The sequence below is a fragment of the Diceros bicornis genome, chromosome 4, assembly GCF_020826845.1.
Source record: "Diceros bicornis minor isolate mBicDic1 chromosome 4, mDicBic1.mat.cur, whole genome shotgun sequence".
In the NCBI taxonomy this organism is placed as follows: Eukaryota; Metazoa; Chordata; class Mammalia; order Perissodactyla; family Rhinocerotidae; genus Diceros; species Diceros bicornis.
Genome location: NC_080743.1, coordinates 86,133,661 through 86,157,824, shown reverse-complemented (window position 1 = coordinate 86,157,824; position 24,164 = coordinate 86,133,661). Strand labels below are relative to the sequence as shown.

The 24,164-nt window shown below is 44.5% G+C and overlaps 1 protein-coding gene across 3 annotated transcripts; it reads left to right on the top strand.

The window, feature by feature from the left end:
* The first annotated feature begins 208 nt into the window (after positions 1-208).
* Positions 209-22,081, top strand: LOC131404835 (major histocompatibility complex class I-related gene protein). 3 transcript variants are annotated; one of them, XR_009219858.1, is made up of 7 exons: positions 253-335; positions 6,868-7,007; positions 10,419-10,679; positions 11,374-11,649; positions 17,496-17,771; positions 18,375-18,725; positions 19,664-22,081. XR_009219858.1 is itself a non-coding variant. In XM_058539928.1 (5 exons), the coding sequence occupies exons 1-5, from the start codon at positions 281-283 to the stop codon at positions 18,503-18,505; spliced, it is 999 nt and encodes a 332-aa protein (XP_058395911.1). In that variant the 5' UTR covers positions 209-280; the 3' UTR covers positions 18,506-19,636. The 3 variants fall into 3 exon arrangements, 1 of the variants encoding a protein (XP_058395911.1); XR_009219857.1 differs by lacking the exon at positions 6,868-7,007 and having other exon boundaries at positions 209-335; XM_058539928.1 differs by lacking the exons at positions 6,868-7,007; positions 19,664-22,081 and having other exon boundaries at positions 209-335; positions 18,375-19,636.
* The last annotated feature ends 2,083 nt before the right edge of the window (positions 22,082-24,164 follow it).

Here is a 24,164-nt window from a genome sequence, read left to right as displayed (position 1 = left end):
CAAGACAGACACACCAAAAGGAACAAGCAGTGTCTGAGACCAACGAAGGGTTAAAAGTCACCACAGAAAGGAGTCAGCTCTTTCATTTGGTCTCTCTCTATTCTACCTAGCAACTGATGACACTAAGCATTTCCCCTGTTTTTACTGGGAGAGGGCCCGGATTGTGCTCAGTTGCTAAATCACGGAAGAGCGCATGGTATATAGGTTCTTGAACAATCAGCAGGGGCCTGTCAGTGTTTTGGTTAAAAGAATCCAAGAAAGAAGGACTTTGGGGGGACTGATGGTGCCCCTGTTACCTCTCATCATTGTATTAACGGTGAAGTATAGCGATGCTCGTGAGTATCCAAGTTCTCTTTGCTCTGAACTCCAAAGCTGAGGCAGCCTAGGGGGAACAGCCTGTCTTCCCAAAATTTGCGGTGAAATAATCAAGAAGCCGGGGCGGAAAGGTGTATTTATTAAACCCAGGACTTGTAGGAGTGACGAACTAGCTGAACAGTTTCCCAGTTCATGTGTGTAGGATTTTGATGTCACCCACCTGAGGGGGTGGAAGCCCCTCTGGAAAGACCCTCCTAGTAACTTGCTCACTTTCCTTCTGAGCATTGTTCCTATTTTGTTTTTCTGCTCATATCTTTTGTTTTACTTCTGTTTCTCCTCTTTACTAGCCTAGTGAGTCTCCTGGGGATGTGGTCAGAGTTTCACCGGCATTGAACAGTGGAGCAGATCATTGTTCAGGTTTATTTATGTTTTCCCTCCTCATCACAAGCCCTACCTGTAACAAAAGATCCCAGAAAGATAAAACCATGGTCCTAGACTTGTTTACTTGGTGCAAGGGACGTCAACTGAGTAGAAGGAGGAGTTTTACATTGTTTCTGGGGCCTGTGTCGCTGGGGAAGCAGATGCCTTCTGTTGCCCCAAATATGTGAGAAGGCCCAGGGGCTGGAAGCACCAGGCTTCTCTGCCCTAAGCAAGTGCTCTCCCAGCTAGGAGCCTGCATGCCCAGGTGGGTTGGCGGATAGTGTCTAGAACTCAGTCTGGGCCACCACCATGTGTGGTAACTCAAGAACATGACAGGAAGGAACTCTTTCAAATCATCTGTGTATTAATTCCACTAATGTCTGTTGATGGCCTACTATGTGCCAGGCACTTTTGGGGATTTGACAGACATAGCTCCTGCTTCTATAGAAATTTAGTCCAGAAAAGTCCCACCATTCAAGTCAGAAATGGGAAAGATTGTGGGGTAAGGGTAGGAGACAGATGATGGAAAGAGGAAGGGAAGAGGGAGGAAAAGGGTGATATTTCTAGAAGTTAAAAGCTTATTTATTACCTCTGTTGATCCTCAAAGAACTCTCCCATAATATGACCATGATATCCTCTAAACATAATCTTTCATGTCATGGTGTCACTAACCCTTGTTGTAGGCTAAGAAAATATGCCCATTTCAAGAGGAGGAAACCTCAGCCTAGAGAGATTGACTCAGCTCACACAATGAGCAGAGTCAGAAGTAGACCCAGGTCGTCTAGCCTGCAGTCAAAGGCTTTCCACAATATCACAGTGCCTCTGGATGTGGACGCTTGGCACTCTGATAATTGGAAAAATTTGAAATAAAATCAGTCAGCTATAAAGGACAGGAAAGGTCACTTGGTGCTGGTTATTCTCCTTATGACTCCTTAGACTCCCTCCTTCTCTGTCCCGTCTTGTGCCCTGGGAGGCTGACTGCTACAGACTGCATCACCTAGTCTGTCTTGCAGGCTGATTTCTGTTTGGGTTCATCCAATGGGAGATGCTGAAAGGAGAGAGATCAGAGAGCAGGGAGGAAAGAGGGGTTGGGGTGTTTCCTTCCTCCTTCCTCTCTTTCTGTAATGTCTCTGATACTAGCTTGTCCCTCCCCAATATTGTTTTCCCTGAATAGCCCCTTCTTCATGGTTCTAGCTCCCATTGGGCCTCTGTAACACTATTTGCCACTCTTATCTCTGTAGCCCTAGGGGTGGTAACGACTTCCCATAGTTGCTAGCTTCTGGTGCCTCATCATCCCTCATTTGTTCCCTTAACCTTGCCCATACCTCTGCAAGGAGCCCCTTCGTTAATGTCTCTTCATGTGACTCATCTGGAGTGAAGGCTGTTTCCTGCCAGGACCCTGACTGAGCATTCTTGAACATTGAGGGACATTGACAGGGAAGGGAGATAGGGTTATGAAAAAAGATTTGGTCTACCTGATATTTGGGCCTAATGCTGGCCCTGAATAGGAGCTTCTAGACATGCAAATGCAGGGAGGAGATAGCAGAGTGTTTGGGGTCACAAGTCCAGGAAATGTCAAGATACCTCCAATATCACTTCCTGTGTGTTGCTTTCATTGACTCTGTGGCCTGCAGGTGACTGCTCCTTCTTTTGTACTCCCATAGCTGCTGGTCACAGTTCTACAGTATTCTATTTACAAAATCTTTCCTTCCAGGCTCTCCCTAAAGGCAGAGAGAGCTCTCCTCGTTTTTCTCTTCTTTTTCCCCGGCACTACCTAGTGACCAATAGGCACTTAATAAATGCTTCTGGAGTGAATTATAGTCAAAGGTAATGTCCCTAAGAAACTGAAATCATCTGACTGTGAGCCATAGAGAACTTGGGCAGCAATAATGATAACAAATTTGCAACTGTGGTTTACTGTAGTTGGAGAATTTGTATAAAAAAAAAAAGATGTTTCATGCTTTACAACTCATCCTGTTCTTCATTTCAGCCTGTGTGAAACCGTGATTTGGTAATGTGGGTGAGTGTAATTAGGCCAGGGGCATGAATGGGATCTCTCTTGCATAGCCATATGTGGTTTGTGTTTAATCTTGAAATAACCAAGGTCAGTCTCTTGGTATTACTCATAATACTATGAATGTATCAGTTTGCTTCACAAATGATGGAGTTTTTCACCGACAAGGACTGATGATGGATAAGCTCCCTAAGTTGCCAACTGGGCTCGTGTTAAAAGACTGACTTGCAGATTGTCTGCTTAGAAATGACCTTGAGTTCAAAGAGTTAATATGAGAAAATAAGGGCATTTGCTATAGACTTTATTAGGCTTTAGTCTGTTTCCATGGAGCTGTTGCCAAGGTACAGGCAGTAGAAATTTCTCCAAGACAATGTTTCACTCCCTTAAGGCCCTCTTCTTCTTAGTTGACATTGAATCTATCTAAATCTGAGAAATTCAACTAATTTGCAGATTTTCTTCTGACCAGTTGGAATATCTGTCTATTCTCATTAAAATCCATTGACTTCAATCCTCTTCTCCAGAGGATTGCCAAGAACTGGAGGGAAGGGGCCTAGGTTAAAGATCAAACACGTGATTCTTTAAACTCTTGCTGTATAAAACTCAAATTGAGATAGATGACAAAGGACATTCTTTCTGATGTCTAAGTGTATATTTATTATTAAAAATCTTTCAAGAGTATACATATCAACTCACATGTTGTTACATCTTCAATGAATAATTTAAAAAGAATAAAATTCATAAAACTGGAATTCTTCTGAGAAATGTGAGACATATGGTCATCATTGTATACAGAGAGTCCTGAGAAAAAACCCACCAGAGCTCATTCATTTATTCTCCAAAGCTCTACATGGCCCTACAGTGGTCTCCTTGCTATTCCTCAAACATGTGGAGCATGCACCCTCCTTGAGGACTTGGGCTTGCTGTTCTGTCTGGAGGTTCTTCTCCCATGACTCACTTCCTCACTTTATTCACATCTCTGCTCAAATGCCACCTGCTCAGAGAGGCCTCTCCTAGTCCCTCTATCTAAAAGAGCAGTCCTCTTCACACTCTATCTCCCTTCTCTGCTTTCAACTTTCATCACCACCTGATCGTATATTACATATTTATCTAGTGCCAGTCTTCCTTCTAAAAATTAGCTCAGAGGGCTGGGACTTTGATGTGTTCATTGCTCTATCCCTAGCAGCTTGGAAATTCAGAAAATAATAAAACTTATATGAAAGGAGACATTGGTAACCTCCAAAAGGGTAACCTCAAAGGAGTAAAAAATCAAAAAATCAAGCTGTCACATTCAGCACTTTCAGGCCCTTACTGAGTTCCTGTAGTTAGACGAGTTGTTAGGAGAGGGACTAGCAGTTCTTGCTGTGCATTGAACCATCCACATCACTGCATGGTTGAAAAGTGTCCAAAGGTCCTCTTAACTAAAAATATCGCCATCCACTTCTACCCCTCATTCCCATGATGCCTGAAATTCCAAAGAGTAGTTCCCAGGAATCCTAATCATTTTGACTGTAATAAGGCATTGGGCTATTTGGGAGGGCCAACAAATAATCGGGACTTTGTTGACCTGGTTATCCAGTCGGGACCCACAGCTACTTGTAGGAAGATCTGGAGCCTGGGAAAATCAGGGACAGAGAGTCATCCTTGACACAAGGGGGCGAGAGAGAGCAGTGATGACAGGGCGAGGAGCCTGAGACAGAGCCTGGGTTGGGAAAGTGCCCCTGCATTAGGGCCGTTGGGTAGTCTAAGGCAGAGAGACTTCCCATAGGAGAAATCAGAGTGTGATTCCTGGCTCCTCCACTTATGCATTCTAAGGATGATCTTGGGCAATTTTCTTCATCTCTCTGCATCTATTTCTGTCTGCAAAATGGGGATTATAAGACCTACCTCAAACGGTTGCTGTGAGGAGTAAATGAAACTCATGTTTATCACGGGCTTAGCATGGTACACAACACATAGTAGCTACTCAATAAATCAATGCAGTTCTGATAGTTATGCTTCAGAGGCTGCTGCTCTTCACGGCTCATTGAAGGCCCAACTTCATGGAAGATTTGCCACCTCCTCCTTGGAACATTTCTGGGTCCTTCACATGCGAGCAGGATCTCTCTTCTCTGAGCTTCTGGAGCACTCTGTTGGTACCTCTTTTGTGGCACTGACTGCTCGCTGCCATGTCTTATTGCATTGTATTTATCTATGTTACATGCTTTAGTTCTCCAATAATACTGTAAGTTCCTGGAGGGAAGAACTGGTGTCTGATTTGTTTTTCTCTTCTTGACATTGCCTCACAATTCCTTGTACATGGTAGATACCCAATAAATATAAATTGCCCCCAGAGATGAACACCTGAAAACACTTGATTAATTATTTTACAGCCCGGTGATTTTCACAGCCTTTTGTAAAAATGACCCGACTAGTGAATCTACAGGTTAAAGGGAACATCTCTGAGGACATAAAGTAACCACTGCACCTGGTCTTCTAAGAGCTGTTTGGTTGTGTTGTTCAGGCTTTCCAGCGTTGTCTATCAGGGGCTATCAGGACAGGGCAGCAAACACCCTTTGAGAAGAAGCGTGGCTGGCCTGGACAGAAGACCAAATTCTAAATTGTAGATTTCAGTTTGATAAGTGAGTTGATGCTGATGATCTGTTCATGGAAAGGGAGAGAAAAACACTAATTGCGTAATTATTGGAGCAAGAAGAAAGAATCAGAAGATTAGATTGAACTATATGAAATTGCCATTTTGGTAGATCAAAAATGGTCCAATATAGGTCTTTTCAGATGATTCAACCGTCATAGTTATGCTAGAAATCTGATCACCTGGGCAACATATCCATAGGAGACAAATTATCATACAATCTAATGTACCATGAGAGAAAGGGTACCGCCGCGGACTTTCTCCTGTCTTTACTGTTCTGAGTTACTGACTTAATATCTGTCAACCAACTTCCCATCACAGCTGATATAGCATCTTGGAAGCCCAACTAAGGAGCAAATGAGACTTGTACCTGTGGATACACCAGGTTGGTAACTGAATCCATGGCAAATGAAGGGGAGAGGGCTGTGATGTCCTGGAGCAGAGCCACACTGCAGCGGTACGAGGGGTGGACGGGCAGATGACTGGCAGATGGAGGCCAGCCTTTAGGGGCAGAGCAGCCTTTGAAGTCAGGGCTGGCTGGTGGAGAACAACTGCTCCACGACCAGGAATTAGACTGAGATTGAGGTTAGAGAAAAGGACATTACACTGTACTTAGTATTGTCAACAGGCCCTATTTCTCTCTATTTACCTCTTATAAACTCTGGATAATGCGGTTTTTTTATGAAGTTATATTTTTATTAAAAAGCAAAGTTACATGACTTGTAAATATTATGTGTGAAGATGATGTCAGTGGTACTCACTTAGAATAAATCCTCCCATTGAGAGGTGAAGCCCCAAGTCATTAATACTTTTTTTTTTTGCTTGTTGGCATCTACTAGGAATGCGGACCCCAGAGGTTGTAAAAGGAACCCCGGATTCCAAGGGAAGTTCTATACCAATCCAACTTAGCTCAGTAACATAGTCTCTTTTTTATTTCCTTCTTCCTTCTCCTCTCCCGCTTTTTGTCTGGAGTTTGATTTCTGTGAGGTTTTTTTCCTATGAATAACAGTGGGAGCGATTCCTACCTATTTCTTTTCCCCTCCCTCCGTCAGCTCCAGCCACAGGCCTTCTTGCTGCTCCTGGAGCATGCCGGGTGTGTCCTTTCCTCAGGGCCGTTGTACTGTCCCCCTGCATGGACTGCTGTCCCCAGATGTCTGCCTGACTCCCTCACTCCCTGCAGGCACTTGTTCAGAAGCCACCTTCTTGAGGAGGCCTTTCCTAACCACTGCTGTTTAAAATTGTGTTGCTTAGTCATCTTTGCAGCTTTTTCTCCGTTGCACTTTTTGAAAGACATGTTGTATATTTCATTCATTTTGTATTGTCTGTCTTCCTCCCCTCCTCCCATTAGGGTGTAGGCTCCATAAGGGCAGAACAGTATCTGGCACAGAGGAGATGCTCACATGTTTGTTGAATACACAAATGGATACTAAGAAAGTGTGAGAACTGATGTTCACGACTTGTTCTTCCTTTTGCCTCCATCTTTAAACAGTTGCATATCTGCAGAGTAGCCACAAAACCTTTCCAGATGTGGAGAAATAGAACTGTTTCAGATTCGGTTGCAGATTCAAGCATGTACACCTCTGCTCCCCTTCACCAGCCAGCTGTTTATGAAAAGTACTTTTTTAAAGTGTAAGTTCCAGGTTAAATAGATTCATATTCATTTCAGCATATTTCATTATTTCAAAGCAGAGAAATAAAATGTTTAGCCAACAATTTAATTCACAAATATTTACGAAGTTCCTACCATGTGCCAAGCTCCCTCTGCTAGGCCTGCAGGAAATACAAAGGAAAAAAGCTAAGTCCCAGTTCTTAAGTGCCTTAGGATCGAGAAGTGGGTAGAAGGTAAGCAATGATAAGGAGAATAGAAGGCAGGCTATGGTAACTATTGGTTTGGGGATAGAATTTGTTCTTCTGCTTCAATCCCTGGCTCTTGTTTTCTTAAGAACCAACATTTTGACCTTGGACAAATTACAAAACCTCTTTGAACCTCTGACTTCTCACCTGTAAAACGGGGATAATAATCCTTCGCAGGTTGTTCCAAGGGACAAACAAACCAATATATGGGATAATACTTTCTAAGAAACCATAAAGTAATAAATTTTATAAAACCCAACACTTTTATGATGATCTTATGTCCAACCTCAGAGGCTTCCACTGGATTGCTTCCCTAGCCCCCACCCCCCACAGGAAGGGAAAGGCAGAGGTAAAAGGTCAAAGCAGTGCAGAGGGGCCTTGGGGGCCCCATGCTCTGCCCAAGCCTGGGGGAGACCAGTCTCCATCTTGCTCAGCACTGCAGCCTACATGCAGGATACAACATCCATGGAGGGGCCCCGTGGGACTGGGGGCCTGCTCTGAACCCTGCCGCGTTGCCTCCGCCCCAGCTGGAGGAACAGGGAGGAAGCGGACCTGGCACTGCATTCACAGAACTGGTGCGATTGGTCCAAAGGGGCCCGGCAGGCCTGGTTCAGTCTCAGGGAATCCTGTGTCCCCTCATGCTTAAGGTAAGGGTACCCTAGCCTTGGGGTGGTCAGTTCTAAAAGATAGTCTCCACGTTATAAATTCTTGTAGAAACAGTTTTAGAGAAAAGAAAATTATAGACAGACTTGCATGCACAAAAGCCGACCCAAACAATTTATGAGCTGATGTTTTAAAATTCAATATTCTTTTGCCTAAATATATATTTATAAATGAAGAGGATGGAGGGAACATCATTAAGTGACATTCAGCCTGGGGAATGGGAGCCTGACACCCGTCCACGGTTCTCCACAGTGACAGGGCCATGTGTGAAGATCTGAGTGCTCAGGGAGTTCACAAAGGGGACAACAGCATTGAGTCAGGCAGTCTGAAAGGACTTTGGGGAAGTGGTGTCTAGAACAGTGATTAGACAGGCAAGAGAAGGCCCTGGACGTGGATGTGGCCCCACACTTTAGAGGGCTCCACTCTGGCCCTCCCCTCGCCGCATCCTTCCCTGCAGAGCGAGGAGTCCCTGTGGTCACCCTGTGTCTGGAGTGCACTGCCCAGATGACTCAGGGCTGCTAGGTTGACACAGGCCTCTTTCTTTGTTCCCTTCTCCTAAGGATGGACTATGCTGTGGGTGAGGGCTCTCCTAGGCCCGAGGAGTGGCCAGGAGGCAGTGTTGTGGATGGAGCTTGAATGAGAGAGCAGCGGTGTTTATGTGTATGTACAAGGCCCTTGGCAGGGCTGGGTGGAGCTAGGGGAGGGCAGCGAAGGAAGTGAGTCTCAGGTCGAGGGCCGGGGGCTGGAGGACGGAGGCCAGCTTTCTCTGTGCCACCTCATTCAGGTTTAGAATTTCACAAAGTCTGGTATTTTTAAACTTGAATGGTCCTGGGTGCTTCTCCTGCAGAATTTGGCTTTTGAGGTCATTTGAAGGTATATTTGTCAAGGTAGGAGGATAGAACATATTTAACAGTTTGTTAGCTTGATTTATTCCTTTTAAATATTTGGATCTCTGGATCTCCTTTGTCCTTGGCCACGCAAACGTCAGGGCTGGTCCTGGGAGTGTCTTTGGAGATGGGTTTTGATGACTGGGAAGGATTTACATGGGTCAGGATGGGGGCCGGCCCCATGGCGTAGTGGTTAAGTGCACGCGCTCTGCTACTGGCGGCCCGGGTTCGGATCCCGGGCGTGCGCCGACGCACCGCTTGTCAAGCTGTGCTGTGGCGGCGTCCTAAATAAAGTGGAGGAAGATGGGCACAGATGTTAGCCCAGGGCCAATCTTCCTCACCAAAAAGAGGAGGATTGGCATGGATGTTAGCTGAGGGCTGAGCTTCCTCACAAAAAGAAAAAAAAATAGATGGGTCAGGATGGCAGGAGGTAACAATACAAAAGGCTTAGAGATGGGCATTTCCAGAGAACAGTGAGCAGAATAGGGACGAAAGCCAACGTTGCTGCATTCCTTCTGTCTGCAGCTCTTGGGCATAGCATGGAGGCCCTGGGCCTTCTCAGCCTGGGCTCTGCTTACTTCCCAGGCATTGTCTCTCCCAGTCTCTGCGATGCTTGCTGTGCCCAGCCGTCCTCGGCCAACTGTTCCCACAGCCACACTCTCATACCTCCTGCGTACACATGTGGTTTCTGCTCTGCTCCCACCACCCTCCCTCCTGTGTCCCCTCCCAGCCCCTTTGCCTGCTCACCTCCTACCTTTCCCTGAGATCTTCACTAAGACATCCCTTCTCTGGAAAGTCTCCCCTGAGGGCCCATGCCCCACACTGACTCCATCACAGCACCGATCACACCACTTTGAAACTGCTTTGTCTGTCTCCACCAGACCGTGAGCTTCTTGGATGAGCTGAGAGAAGTTCAGTGTGGAAGTGGCAGAGAGAGCCAAATGCTTTTGTTTCATTTTAGCCTACTTTTGACCCTTAGTGATTACACAATTCTTATAGTGATATTTGGCCAGAAGAAAAAGTAGAGAAAGAATAAGAAAACGGTTGACAGAGGTGGTTTGGTATAACAGGAAAAGCACTGTGCTTTTAAAAATTTTTCTCAGAAGGCCTGAGTCCTTATGTGAATTCTCACTCTGACTGACCTGGTGTGTGTGTGTGTGTGTGTGTGTGTGTACGCCTGCACGGGCACACACAGGGGTGGAGTGGGGCCCTCATTTATCCACTCAGAGCCTTCTTTGATAAAACAAGGAAGTCGGGTTGTCAGGGTTTTCAAACCCTCAGAGTCCCTTAGGGACAGCTCCCCCTGGGGGCCCAATGGGTGGTCCTGGGCTCTTCTCCTGCAGACCAGAGCACCACTCTCTACTTCACTTACAAGTTGAGATTACCTGTAAAATTTCATTCTCATGTTTCCTAACCTGAATCAAAAAGGCTCCAAGTCTTGGGCTGGAGCTCTAAAATCCTTTCCAGGTCCCAGTTCCTGTAGTTCTGTGATTCTGTAAGAGCAAGTGGCAGCTGGGTCCTGGGAGGAATGGGTGCAGCTGGACATGGAGCACTGAGGTGAGGATTAAATGGAATGCAGCTTATGGATCTGGATCATCTGTGACTCTAATATCTTCCTCCTTTGCTTCCCTCCCAGGGACTCACTCTCTCAGATATTTTCGCCTGGGCGTTTCGGATCCTGGCCATGGGATTCCTGAGTTTATTTCAGTTGGGTATGTGGACTCTCACCCCATCACCACATATGACAGTATCTCTCGGCGGAAGGAGCCGCGGGCCTCGTGGATGGCGGAGAACCTCGCACCGGATCACTGGGAGAGGTACACTCAGCTGCTGAGGAGCTGGCAGCAGACATTCAAGATGGAACTGAAGCACCTGCAGAGTCGCTACAATCACTCAGGTGATGAATGCAGCGGCGATGAACGCTTTCCCTCACTGGTCCCCACCCCGGCAGAGAGGTCCCTGGGCTGACAGCAAGTGTGAGCAGTAGCTGAGTTGCACTCTCTGTGGCTTCTGGCAAAGGTTGGACAATCTGGTTGATGGGGTTCAGTGCCTGCCCTCTGCCCTATGCATCTTCCAAATTGTCTGTCTCTTCTCAGGGAGCCCTTTGTCCTTCGCTCCTCGTATCCCTACCCCATCCCTATTCAGGCTTCTGACCTGTATCTTCTCCTTTCCCATCCTAAATTTGGCCATTCTGTGTCTCATTTCCTGGTGGCCAGACTTAGTGAGTTGTTTGCTTATGCATAATGACTTACTGCATTAACTTCCCCAGGGATATTTCTGGCTCCTGCATATCTCTCCCTCCTCCACTGCACTATAAAGTTTATCAATTAGTCATTCCCATTATGGGATAACTCCCCAAGGCAGGAATTATCATGTTCCTTTGGCATGTAGCAGGTACTCCGCAAATATCTTTTGATAGATGGGCTTATGTCATGGGAACCTCCTGGAGACTCAGTGATGCCGTGGCAGGCCTGTGGGGGGATGTATTCTGGGGCAGAGGATGCTTCCAGCCATGCCCCCACTCACATCACCTGGGGGCCCACCTCTACGTCCCTGTGTAAACCCCTTTCTGGCCTGCATGTGCGTTCCAGGGTTTCACACTTACCAGAGAATGATCGGCTGTGAGTTGCTGGAGGATGGTAGCACCACGGGATTTCTCCAATATGCATATGATGGACAGGATTTCATTATCTTCAATAAAGACACCCTCTCCTGGACAGCTGTAGATAATGTGGCTCACATCACCAAGAAGGCATGGGAGGCCAATCGGCATGAGTTACAATATCAAAAGAATTGGTTGGAAGAAGAATGTATTGCCTGGTTAAAGAGATTCCTAGAGTATGGGAAAGATACCCTGCAGAGGACAGGTAAAGAGAAGGGACAACACCTTGTCCCTGCATCCTCAGAACCCTTGGTCTTATACATAACTTCCTCTAATCTAGGTTATATTCACCGTATTCTGAAATCCATCTTATTAGTTGGACTGCTGTGACCTATAACTCCCTGTGAAAACTTGCCCTATTACTTTTTTTTATCGATATTTTAATAGTTTATAACACTGTGAAATTTTAGGTTGTACATTTTTGTTTGTCCATCACCATATATATGTCTTCCTTCACCCCTTGTGCCCACCTCCTAACCCCATTGCTCCTGGTAACCACAATACAGTTTTCTCTGTCCATGTGTTGGTTTATATTCCACATATGAGTGAGATCCTACAGTGTTTGTCTTTCTCTTTCTGGCTTATTTCACTTAACATAATCCCCTCCAGGCCCATCCATGTTGTTGCAAATGGGACAATTTTGTCTTTTTTTATGGCTGAGTAGTATTCCATTATATATATATACCACATCTTCTTGATCCAATCATCAGTCGAGGGACACTTAGGTTGCTTCCACTTCTTGGCTATAGTGAATAATGCTGCAATGAACATAGGGGTGCATAAGCCTCTTTGTTGTTGATTTCAGGTTCGTTTGATAGATTCCCAGTAGTGGGATAGCTGGATCATAGGGCATCTCTATTTTTAATTCTTTGAGGAATCTCCATACCGTTTTCCATAGAGGCTCCTATACATTTTTAAAGTAAGACCTTGCCTAAGGATGTTAGCATTCTGCTCAGCATTTATCATGTGGAAGGGAACAAACAAAAAAAAGGCCAGATGATCTACATTGCAAGGACATAGTTAAGAACTGGATGGTTTAAAACGTCTAAAACTTCAGTAATGTCCTTGAACTTCAATCTCTGCATTTTAAAATATAACTTTCAAGTAACATGCAGATTTTTTTTGAAACATATTATTTTATTTATTTATTTGTTTGTTTGTTTGTTTTTATTTTTATTTTTTTTGTGAGCTAGATCAGCCCTGAGCTAACATCCATGCCAATCCTCCTCTTTTTGCTGAGGAAGACTGGCCCTGAGCTAATATCCGTGCCCATCTTCCTCCAGCACTGCCACAGCATGGCCTGACAAGCAGTGCGTCGGTGCGTGCCCGGGATCCAAACCCAGGCGGCCAGCAGCGGAGTGCACGCACTTAACCTCTTTGCCACGGGGCCGGCCCCTACACAACATTTTATAGCTGGTGTAGAAAAGACTGAATCACTGAAGAAAGATGAGTTGAAAGTCTAGAATCTGTTGTATAATCTTCCTCTTCCTTCTCACTTATGAACACATGACTAAGTTTATTTCCTTCCTCAAGAACTGGAAAAATTTTGATATTTTAAATCAATTTAAAAAATCTTTCATTAAACTTTCTCTTGTACAAAGTGGGATGTCTTCCTCTAGAGAGCCAGATCCATCTCTGCTCAATTTAATCAAGTGTTCTACCAGTAAGAATTTTAAAAGCATCATCTTAGTGAAAGGCACTCACTATTGCATGTTGAGAGAGAGAGAACATGGACTTTGGAGCTAGGCAGACTAAGACTAGGTTAACTTAGCCACTTAACTAATTATGTCACCCTGAGAAAAGTTTGAGTTAAAGATTAGTAAAATTGAGATAAAAATTCCTACCTCATAAGTTTCTTGTGAGGATTAAATTGTATAAGCACACGATAACTGGTGGTAGTTGATATCCTTCCATGATTTGTGATAAAAGTGTGAAAAAAACTCACATGTAAAATATTAGGAAAGGGGTTTAACTATAGCTGTGGAGGAATGAAAAATAATTATGAGTAAATGTCTGAATAAAAATGGACTATTTTGGGCAAGTTGTAAGTTAATAAAGTAAATGCCAGAAGACATAGAAAATCTAAATTATAGACTAACAGCTATCGAAAGAATAGGGAAAGTTGTCCTTAAAGTGTCAGGCCAAAATGTTTTCACAAGTGAAGCCTTGTGAAACCTTTCAGACCTTCAAGGAACAGACAGTTTATGCTATTCACACTGTTTTAAAGCTTGAAGAAAGCTTCTTATTTTTCTCTATAAAACCATCATAATTCTAAAAAAGATAACATTCAATAAAACTATAGCCCAATCTTACTTATGACTATACCTACAAAAATTCGTAATAAAATATTAGAAGCTAGAACCCAGCAGTATATTAAAAGAATAATTTACCATGACTAAGATACTTTAGGAATGTTTTACTATATCACCAGACTGAAGGAGAAAATCCATGTAACATCTCAATAGATGCCAAGGAGACATTAATTAAAAAAAAAATGTAAGAATGCTTCTTAAATATAGCAAATACTGTGTCTGCAGTCAGTCCTCTGTATTTGCAGTTTCGTATCCATTGATTCAACCAGCACTGGATCAAAAAACAATCTTTGGATTGTTAATTTCAGGTTGCCCTATTACTTTTTATCAGCATCTTGACAAGATTCAGCAATTCTGCTTCTCTTGATGGAGTGGACTACCTCCAGGGACACCTCCTTTTTGGGGATCTAGTGAAACAAATCCTTCCATCTCCTGTCAGTGATAAGCTGGGAAGTGGAGCAATTCTGATAAGTTGTTTGGTTACTAAGGGCTCACGCAACACCAGTATGAGTGAAAATCTGGACTTACAAAGAAGACAAACTGAGAGTCTTTGCTTTACTAAAGGATTTATGATAAGATTCCTTTCAGTAAAAAGCTCATCTTATACATTAAAGATATGATTCAATTGTTCAACTTTTAGTTAATACAGAACTTTTCACTTATAATCTTATTCAAAGTGAATTATGTCTGTATCATGTGACGGGAAACTCCTAGACACAATGTGCCTTTTCCGACAGGGGTGATCTTTAGTGGCGGGACTTTCCAGAGCTGTGAGGGGCCCCTGGGGAGGCATCTGGGCCACAGTTGTGAGCGTGGACTCTCTGTCCAAGAGCATCAGCTGTGGAGGTAGATGACTAGAGTTTGAGCTTCAACTCCCCCGCTCCCTAGCTGAATACTCATCTTAATCGTAACGGTTGCAGGTAACAGAAACCTACTCAAACTGGGTAAGCAAAAAGAGGGAAGCTATTTGAAAGGCAGGAATCAGGGCAGTATGGGGACCCGGGGAATTAAAACCAAGATTTGAATGGCTTTCTCTGAGGTGAGGATGTGGCAGCCAGCATCAAGCTCATATCCTCGTAGCTTCACCACCTCAGAAGAATGGGCTTCTCTCTCCCAGCTCTAGTTACAAAAAATTTTTTACCACAGGAGGACTCTGGTTGGCCTGAGTTGGATCATGGGCCGCCTCTTGGACTAATCATTGTGACCATCAGGATAAATTTCTAAGATTGGCCATGGGTAACAGAGTTCCAGCAAGAACTAAATGACACACTCAAAATAGTTTAACTGAGGAGAATTCAACAATGGGACTATCTACAGAGGTATAATCAGGACTGAGGGAAACAGTAAGGGCTAGTGAAGTACCCAGAGATTTGTAACAGAGGGAAACTATTACACACCATAGATCTGAAGGGCAAGGGGAGGGACTGTTGTTACCAGAGCCCAGCGAGGGGGGTACCCTGGAGGCGCCTTCTAGCAAGAGCTGTGGCTGTGGAGGAGCTCGGTCACTGGCAGATGGCAGTGGCTGGGGAACTGGTGGACAAGACCTCAACCCCTTTCTCCTCCAGTTCTCTGATCTTTGCTGAAGATGCTCCTCCCAGTGGCCAAACCCAGCCAGAAGCGGGGGGCAAGGGAGTCCTGGAGGCGCAGTCTGATGAGCACAGGCTCCTGGGGCACAGAGCAGGGCACAGAAAGTCAGAGACTATGTCGGGGGGCTAGCAAAGAGAGGATAACCAGTGCACACAGTTTGGGTTATGTCTGGGTGGCAGGATTAAGATTGGTACCTCTTAACAGAAGCACATGTTAGAGTGGGGTGGACAAATTTTATATACACAATGTATATCTTGTGTCTGTCAGGAGAAGAGCTTCTTGTTATCAGAAAAAGTGGGCTAATTGATGCTAGGCCAAGAAAGCAATAATCTTGAGTAAAATAAATGGATGTGATAATGCCTGCCTCACAGAAATTGATGTGAAACGCTATATGTGAAAGGTCTCTGTTCACACATTAAATGTTATTACTGTAGCCAGACTGAAGAATGTTTGACAGCTTAGGATCTGGTTGAAATCTATGGCCAACTTCGGGTTGCATGGGATGCTTAATCACTAAGACATCTTAGGCCGAGGCTAGGTAGATCTGGAGAGGGGCCATATGAGTCTCCACTTGCTGATCTTGATGAGCGGCATCGCCTTTGGCTGCAGACAAAGAGAACCCCCAGTTGCCTGGCCTACTGCTCTCAGTGAATCTAGCCCTGGGAAGAAGGTAGGGAAACTAGGACAAAGTTGCTCTGAATTGGGATTCGAGGGTTAATACTAATCCTGTTGATTCTCTCTGGGGTGGGGAGCTCTTTGGGAAGATGGGGGAGCCTGGGTACCTGGGTTGTATGGGAAGAGTGTAGGAAGTCTGACTTCAGTGTGTCTGCTCCCCCTCCAAGCCTCCTCTCTATCTACCGTGAGTGTCCTCATAGGGTCTCAACACTTTGGTCAAAGCCCATTCTTAGAAAAGGATCTGGGATCAGTTCCTTACAGGCACTGTCTCACCTGGTGGAGTTTGTATTTTCTTTTTAATATTGGAAAGCCTTTTTTCCCTACTAAATTTCATGCCTCAGGAAAAAAGAAAAGGAAGGTATCGTTGAGGTGAAGGCTCTTCCCTGTATCGGGGTGGCAGATAGCAAAGTGGGGTGAGGAGGCGAGTCTTAGAGATGAGCAGGAAGCAGTCCCTCCAGGCATGCTGTCGGGCTCTGTATGGCTCCCGTCTGGATGTGACCCAGTGTCAGCAGGAGGCGTTAAGGACAGCACCATATGGAAAATTAGCAGATAGTCAAGAGGAAGCAAGACCACAACTGGACAATTCTTTGTTGTCACTGCTGGAGCCCCTCCTGATGTGAATTTCTATAGCCCCTTCGAGGGCATAACCATGACATAATTTACCTTACATATGTTTATGCCTGATGACAATCGCTGTCTTCCTCCATTCGGGCTGCTATAACAAAATACCACAGACTGGGTAACTTATAAACAACAGAAATTTATTTCTCACAGTTCTGGAGGCTGGAAGTCCGAGATCAGGGTGCCAGCATGGTCGGATGGGTGTGTTCTGTGTTGCAGACTGTCGACTTCTCACTGTGCCCTCACATGGTGGACGGGGGCTAGGGATCTCTCTGGAGCCTCTCTTATGAGGCACTAATCCCATTTATGAGAGTTCCACCCTCAGGACTTATGCACCTCCCAAAGACCCCACCTCCTAACATCATTGCCTTTGGGAGTTAGGATTTCAGCATATGAATTTGGGGAGGACACAAACATTCAGACCATAGCAATCACCAAAGTGCCAGCCCAAGTACACAAGGCGGTTCAGAGCCAAGGCTGAGCTTAGACGGCCGTGATATCTATTTGCACTCACACAGAATTGAGAAAAAGGAGTGCTGAGTTCTAATCTCCCATCTTTTGTTCATCACAAATAGTTGCTTGTGCATTTTGCAGCCCAGTTTTCCTTTTCCTTTTCTCCCCTTAGAGCAGAGAGCATGGCTCAGCTCCACATTTGTCATTCCCAAGCATACTGCCCTAGTAGGAAGGACACAATAAATAAGTTTGTTGTTGATAAACCTGGGTTCTGGGTCATTCTTGGTTTTAGACGTTTCCTGCAATGAAGAAAATTAATTGGGAAACCCAGTTGCCAAGTTCTAATATTGTATGCTCAGTACATAAAAGATACTTCTATTTAACTTCAGCTTCTTCTTCCTAGAGCCTCCACTGGTCAGAATAAATCGCAGAGAAATTTTTCCAGGGATTACAACTCTTTTCTGCAGAGCTCATGGCTTTTACCCCCCAGAAATTTCCATGATCTGGATGAAAAATGGGGAAGAAATTGAGCAAGAAATGGATTATGGAGACATTCTTCCCAGTGGGGATGGGACCTATCAGACATGGGTATCAGTTGAGCTGGATCCTCAGAGCAGCGAACTTTACTCCTGTCATGTGGAGCACTGTGGCCTCCACATGGTTCTTCAGGTCCCCCAGGGTAAGGACAGGGTTGTGGCTGTCTGGGGAGGGGAGATTGAGGAAAGGGAGCAAGCAGGAAGTGTGGATCACTGCATGCTTTGAAATGGGTCCTTTAAATCAGAGGTTCTCTCACTTTTTGGTCTCAGGGCTCCTGTATACTTTAAAAATTATTGAGGACCCCAAAGAACTTTTTGCTTATGTGGGTTATATCTATTCTATTTACTGTATTAGAAATTAAAAATTAAAAAAAATTTAAACACAAGAAAACACAAGCACATACTTCCTTAGCTGTCAGAGCGATGATGTTATCACATATCATGGGATGTCTAGAAAACTCCACTGTACACAGGTGAGAAATTGAGATTAAAAATGGGAAATCATGACTTAGACCTCATGGACTCCCTGAAAGGGACTTAAGGACCCCTGGGGCATCAGACCGCATTTTGAGAACTGCTGTTCCACTGTTTTAGATGATTACCCTACACGGAACTATGATGTGAGAAGTGACAGTAAGAAAAATAGTGGTGGGCTTCCCAAAGACCAGCGGGGGACAAAAGTCCCCAGAAATTAACATAGAAGGGGAGAATGACTTGTTGATTTTTCCTCATTTTCTTGCTTTCAGAATCAGAAACTATCCCTCTGGTGATGAAAGCTGTCGCTGGGTCCATTGTCCTCGCTATTGCCCTGGCTGGAGTCAGCGTCCTAGTCTGGAGAAGAAGGCCTCGAGATGAGAAGCATGTGGAAAGATCCTAGGGGCTGCCGATGGTCTCTCTGCAGCTCCACTTTTACTTTCTGTGCCTGCCACTCTAAGCCGATTTAGAAATGGGTTGGGCTTTGCTTTGCGATCACATAAGGACCTGGAACACCTCTCCCACCATACAGGGAACACACACCACGGATAATGCTTGCAAGGAGAGTGGTCTGTTTCATAGGTGATGCCTGACATCAACAAAGGCTTATAACTCCTGTCCAGGTGAACTGTCCCCCTAGAAGTTGGGTCAGAGAATACATAGTGATCTTGATTTGTCTTTTTCTAAACTGTATCCTTATTAATTACTATTGACTTTTAAGGACATTTTGTCCTCTGTTTCAAGACTTCAGTAAGTTTTCCCATTTTGACAACATTTTTCTGCCCCAATCATAGGAAAGTCTTTTTTCTTCTAAACTCATCTTTCAACACATAAAATGTTGAAGAATAGATAACTTTGGGAAAGGGGAAGGAGAAATGAGAGAGATAGAGGCTTTTGATACCTTGGGGGAAAAATTCATTAATTCAGTAAATATGTATTAAATACCTACTATGTTCTAGGCACTGTACTGGATTCTGGGATATAGCTGTGCAAAAGCCAGACATGACCTCTGCTGTTAGAGAGCATGCGGCCTAGTCTTGTAAGGTCCTTCCCCGACTCTGGCTTCACTAGGTGCTCAAGCTGATCACAGTGTAACCTGGATTACGGGTTGAACCCAGTGTGGACCAGGAGCTTGGCTTTGTTTCATAGCCGTAGACTTCAACCCCAATTCAGGTGATACTGTACACAGCATGTTATTAGATCAAAGTGAAACCAACTCCTTTATTAGAAAATCAACTCAGAGAGTTAACAGGTCATTAATGTTTTCTTTGTAAAGTACAGCACTAATCCCAATCTAATAAATGATAGCTGCTGAAGGAAAAAAATTTTTTTTTTTTTTACAATGACACACCTCTCTCAAGAATGATATACACTGTGAGTTCCTGCTTTTTATCTTATGGAGTTTGTGAATTTGAGTGAAAATTTGTCAAGTACTAAGAGAATCTTGACAAAGCAGACTAAAAATGTCAATGCTTCTCAGATTTTGTTGAACATTGCATAATTTATTTTTGAGCTATAAGGAAAAATGCACATATCTGACTATAAACTCTTTTCCTTTCAGAGCAAAATGGAGTCATCTACCTTGCTACACCAGATCAATGACTGGAGATAGCTCTTTTCCAGTTCTCTTTCCTCTAGGAATCATGGTCTTCTCTGTCTCCTATGGATTCAAGTCCAGTGCTCAAAGCTCTTGACCACACCCACAGCAGACGTGGATATTATAGGATTGAATATTTAGGGCAGGAAGGTAGGAGCCAGGAAATTTTCTTTGTTCTTTGGCTCCAAAAAGACTGTTAGTTTTCGAGCTCATTTGATGGACTCCTTTTTCATATTTGGCTCTAAATGTAGCTTGTCTCATGACACGATACTTCTCTCCATCCCATTTGTCAACAATAGTTTACAAGTAGACTAGAGAATCTCAGACCTGGAAGGAACTATCTGATCCAGGGAAGGAAATGTCTTCTATAGTGCCTTTGACTTGAGCATCCAGCCTCCACTTGACTACCCCCAGTGGAGGGGCACCTCACTATGTCATAAAATGGCCTTTCTCCTTCATCTTCTTTCATGAGAATGTTTATTATGCAAGAGCTTTGAATATCATGGGCGCCATGACTGTGTCCCTACAGACAGGGTTGAACCACCCCATGAGAGTAGCCAGCGAGTTTCTACAATGGCTTGTGAATGGCCAGATTGCTTTACACATTTCCTGGCCTGAGAAAAAGCAAAAATGCCCTTGTTCTTATGGCAAATCTGCCTGGTAGCTTGGAATCTTGAAAATAGGCCTGGTTGGATCTGTGGAAGTGGTCCTGTTCTTTCTGTCTTTTGTGGGTAAGAACAATAATTATCAGACATATTATTACCTTCACTGGAACCACAGAGACATGGACCCAATTGAAATCTTTTAATGTAAAAATGATAGCTTGTTTGTGTCTCAGAAGAGGGTTCAATTCTAATTTCTGTCCATCCTCTACTGGCTTATTGTGGATGAACCTGACTCCTCTTTATACATATGTTATTCTCCATACATATGCACTGGGAATAAATAAAAGCCCCACTGTGAGAATTAACATCCCCTTAATCCCCCTTACTCTCCTCAACCCCCTAAAATCCTCGCCACCATTTACCTCTTGTCCTACCATGTGTAGCTGCTGGTCCTAGGGTTGACCGTGAGTTACAAATTCATCCATCCCACTCCTCTGACCCTGTCTGACTGCATACCTCAGCCCTAATACTTACTTCAGTGGCCCCAGCTTTGACAACTGGCTTTGGAAATGTACCTCAGGCTTGACTTTCCTCTCCCTTGACCATGACATTTGCCCTCTGGCTTTAATCATCACAGCCATAGGTAAAGACACTTTCCGTGTGCCAGCCCTCAGAGAACCCACCTGCCAGGCCTACTCCTTGCTCCACTATCCCCACCTAGTTCCATGGATGAAGCTCCCACTGTATGTCTCCCTTTTCTGTCACCAGTTGAGTTGCGTAGGAGCACAATTGTGTTTACTTATTTTGTTTTTAGGGTTGCTGTGGGCAGTTTCCATTCCATCTTTTTTTGTTGTCGTTGTTAAGGAAGATTTGCCCTGAGCTAACATCTGTGCCAGTCTTCCTCTATTTTGTGTGTGGGTTGCCACCACAGCATGGCTGCTGATGAGTGGTGTAGGTCTGCACCTGGGAACTGAACCTGGGATGCCAAAGCAGAGTGCGATGAACTTAACCACTAGGCCACGGGGCAGGCCCCATCCATACCATCTTTTAAGCAGTGTCGCACTATGAAGAGAGCACTTTATTTCTGTTTTCTTCTTACAATCAGAATAGTTAGGACTTAATATATTTTTGGATGGACACATAGTGATAGAGGTGATGTATCTATGTAAATGTCAGGTGCAGGGTGTTTTCATCAAAGACAAGAATGGCCAAAGCTTCTTTGTGCTCCCAGGGCCTTGCCCCACACCTAACACAAATAAAAATGCCCAAATGGGTGAAGAGGAGGAAGTGGAGGCAAGGATAAGGATGCAGTGACAAGATATTCTGTAATGCACTTGCAGCATTTCTGTTTCTCTCTTGGGGATTTTATAATATAAAGAGTTGTCATATAAATATAATATAAAGGGGTGACTTTAAAAAATACCCAAAATTTTGCAATCTTCATTTTACCAGGGTTCAAAATTATATTATTTCTTAATAATATTATACTTGTTATTGCTCCCTTAATTCATGTTTGTTGAGTACAGATGCTCAGTAATCAAAATCTATGAAATATTTGGTAACATAATCTAAACACTAAAAACAGGGGCCAGCCCCGTGGCTTAGTGGTTAAGGGCGTGTGCTCTGCTACTGGTGGCCCGGGTTCAGATCCTGGGCGCGCACTGATGCAGTGCTTCTCCGGCCATGCTGAGGCCGCGTCCCACATGCAGCAACTAGAAGGATATGCAACTATGACATACAACTATCTACTGGGGCTTTGAGGGGAAAAAAAAAAAAAAAGGAGGAGGAGTGGCAATAGATGTTAGCTCAGAGCTGGTCTTCCTCAGCAAAAAGAGGAGGATTGGCATGGATGTTAGCTCAGGGCTGATCTTCCTCACAAAAAAATAAATAAATAAATAAAACTGTTTAAGAAATATATATATAAAAACAAAGAACTGTGCCATCACCACAATCATGTTTTGACTTTGAATTGTCTTTACTTAATATTTGGATTAAGAACACTAGATAAGAAATCTTTTCAACTCTGTTCTTTATTTTTTTTTTAACTCCATTCCATTTATTATCTGTTTTCTTTTTAAGCACATACAGACGAAGATGTAGTACATTTAAATGGCAGAGTAACAGGGAGGGCAGGAAAGTAGTTTGAAGAGCAGTGTGAAAGTCAGGCAAGGTTTTCCAGGGCCAGACTCCTCTGTCGTTGGGGTCCTGAGCTGTCCTGTCAGAGGGTTGGCATCTGCCTCTCCTTGCTTCCGCTATTTTCAAGTTCTTCCAAGCCTTCCCTTATTTCAGAGGAACTGCTTGGTTTTTCCTCTCCTCTCTATTTTTGGCCTGAGAGGAGATTGTTTTTGCACTTGTGGCCATGAGGAACAGTCATCCACTAGGGAGGCTGGTTGATCATTTTCTGGCAGGGCCCATCGGGGTGATCACACGTTATTTTGATCACCCATGTCTGGGGTCTGTGTCCTCACATGTACAGGTCGAGTGTTCCCACGGGCTGATCAGATGGGTGCGTAAACTGGAGTGCCAGTGTATTAATTTACTGTGGGAAACACGATTGCCAAGTGGGTCAGATATGGGTCTCAGCTGGTCAATGCATCTTCCAACAGCAGAGTCTACATGAGAACAACCACCTCAGTCAGAAGAGTGCTTGGTGGCCTCAGAATTGGTGCATGGGGACACATTCTTGCTGTTTAGCTCCTCCTGTCCAGGGTTAGCTATTCTTTCACATACAATTTATTAGCTCACCGAGTCTTCTCCAGGGAGGAGAGGCATTTGCCCAAAGCCTCAGGCAGTGGGCAGCAGTGCTAGAAGGAAGCACAGGTCACTCGTCTCCCAGCCCAGGTGTTTTCCACTTGACTGCATTGCCCTTCTCAGAGGAAGAGTCCCCATTGCCCTTTCTGAATGCCTTCACCACCTCTCTTTCTCTGGACATTTGCCATCTTTTAGCCTTTTATCTCTGCAACATCTCTGCATCTCCCTTTCACTCTGGGCTCCCTTTCTCCAATGCCCTTCTATCTTCTGGTTGCCCCAAACCCTGCAGGCTGTGTAACAAACCCCAAGCCCTAATGGCTTAAAACAACAGCAATTATTTTATTATCTTTCATGGTTTCTATGGGTCAGGAATTTGGGTAGGGCTTGGCTAGGCAGGTTCTGACTCAGAGTTGCAGTCAGATAGTGGCTGGAACTGAAAGGGTGCAGGAACTGAAATGGTGCAAGACTGGTACAGCTGGGGGTGGGGGTCAGGCATCTCTCTCTCTGTGCAGACTCAGGGACTCTGTGTGGATTAGTTTGGGCTTCCTCACAGTACGGCTGCCTCAGAGCAGTGAGACTGCTCACACAGCAGCTAGCTTCCCTCAGAGCGTGTATCCCAAGAGATCAAGGCAGAGGTGCATGGCATTTATGTGACCTAGCCTTGGCAGTCACAGAGTGTCACTTTTGCCATACTCTAATTGGTTAAGGAAGTCACAAAATCCTGCTCAGTTTCTAGGGGAGAGCATATAGACCCCAGCACTCAATGGGAAGATTGTCAAAGTCATTTTGTAAGAAGGGTGGGAGATGTTGTGGCCATTTTTGGAAAGATGCAATCTGTCACAACTGCCATGCCCCACCATCCTCTCCCCATTCCACTCTGTGTTAGTTTCCTAGGGCTGCTGTAACAACGTACTGCAAACTGGGTGGCTTCTAGAACAACAGAAATTTATTGTTTTACAGTTCTGGAGGTCAAAAGTCCAAAATCAAGGTGTTGGCCAGGCCACGCTCCCTCTGAAGGCACTAGGGAATTATCTCTTCCAGGCTTCTGTCCTAGCTTCTGGTAGTTCTTTGGCTTGTGGCTGTAAAATTCCAGTTTTCACGTGGTGTTC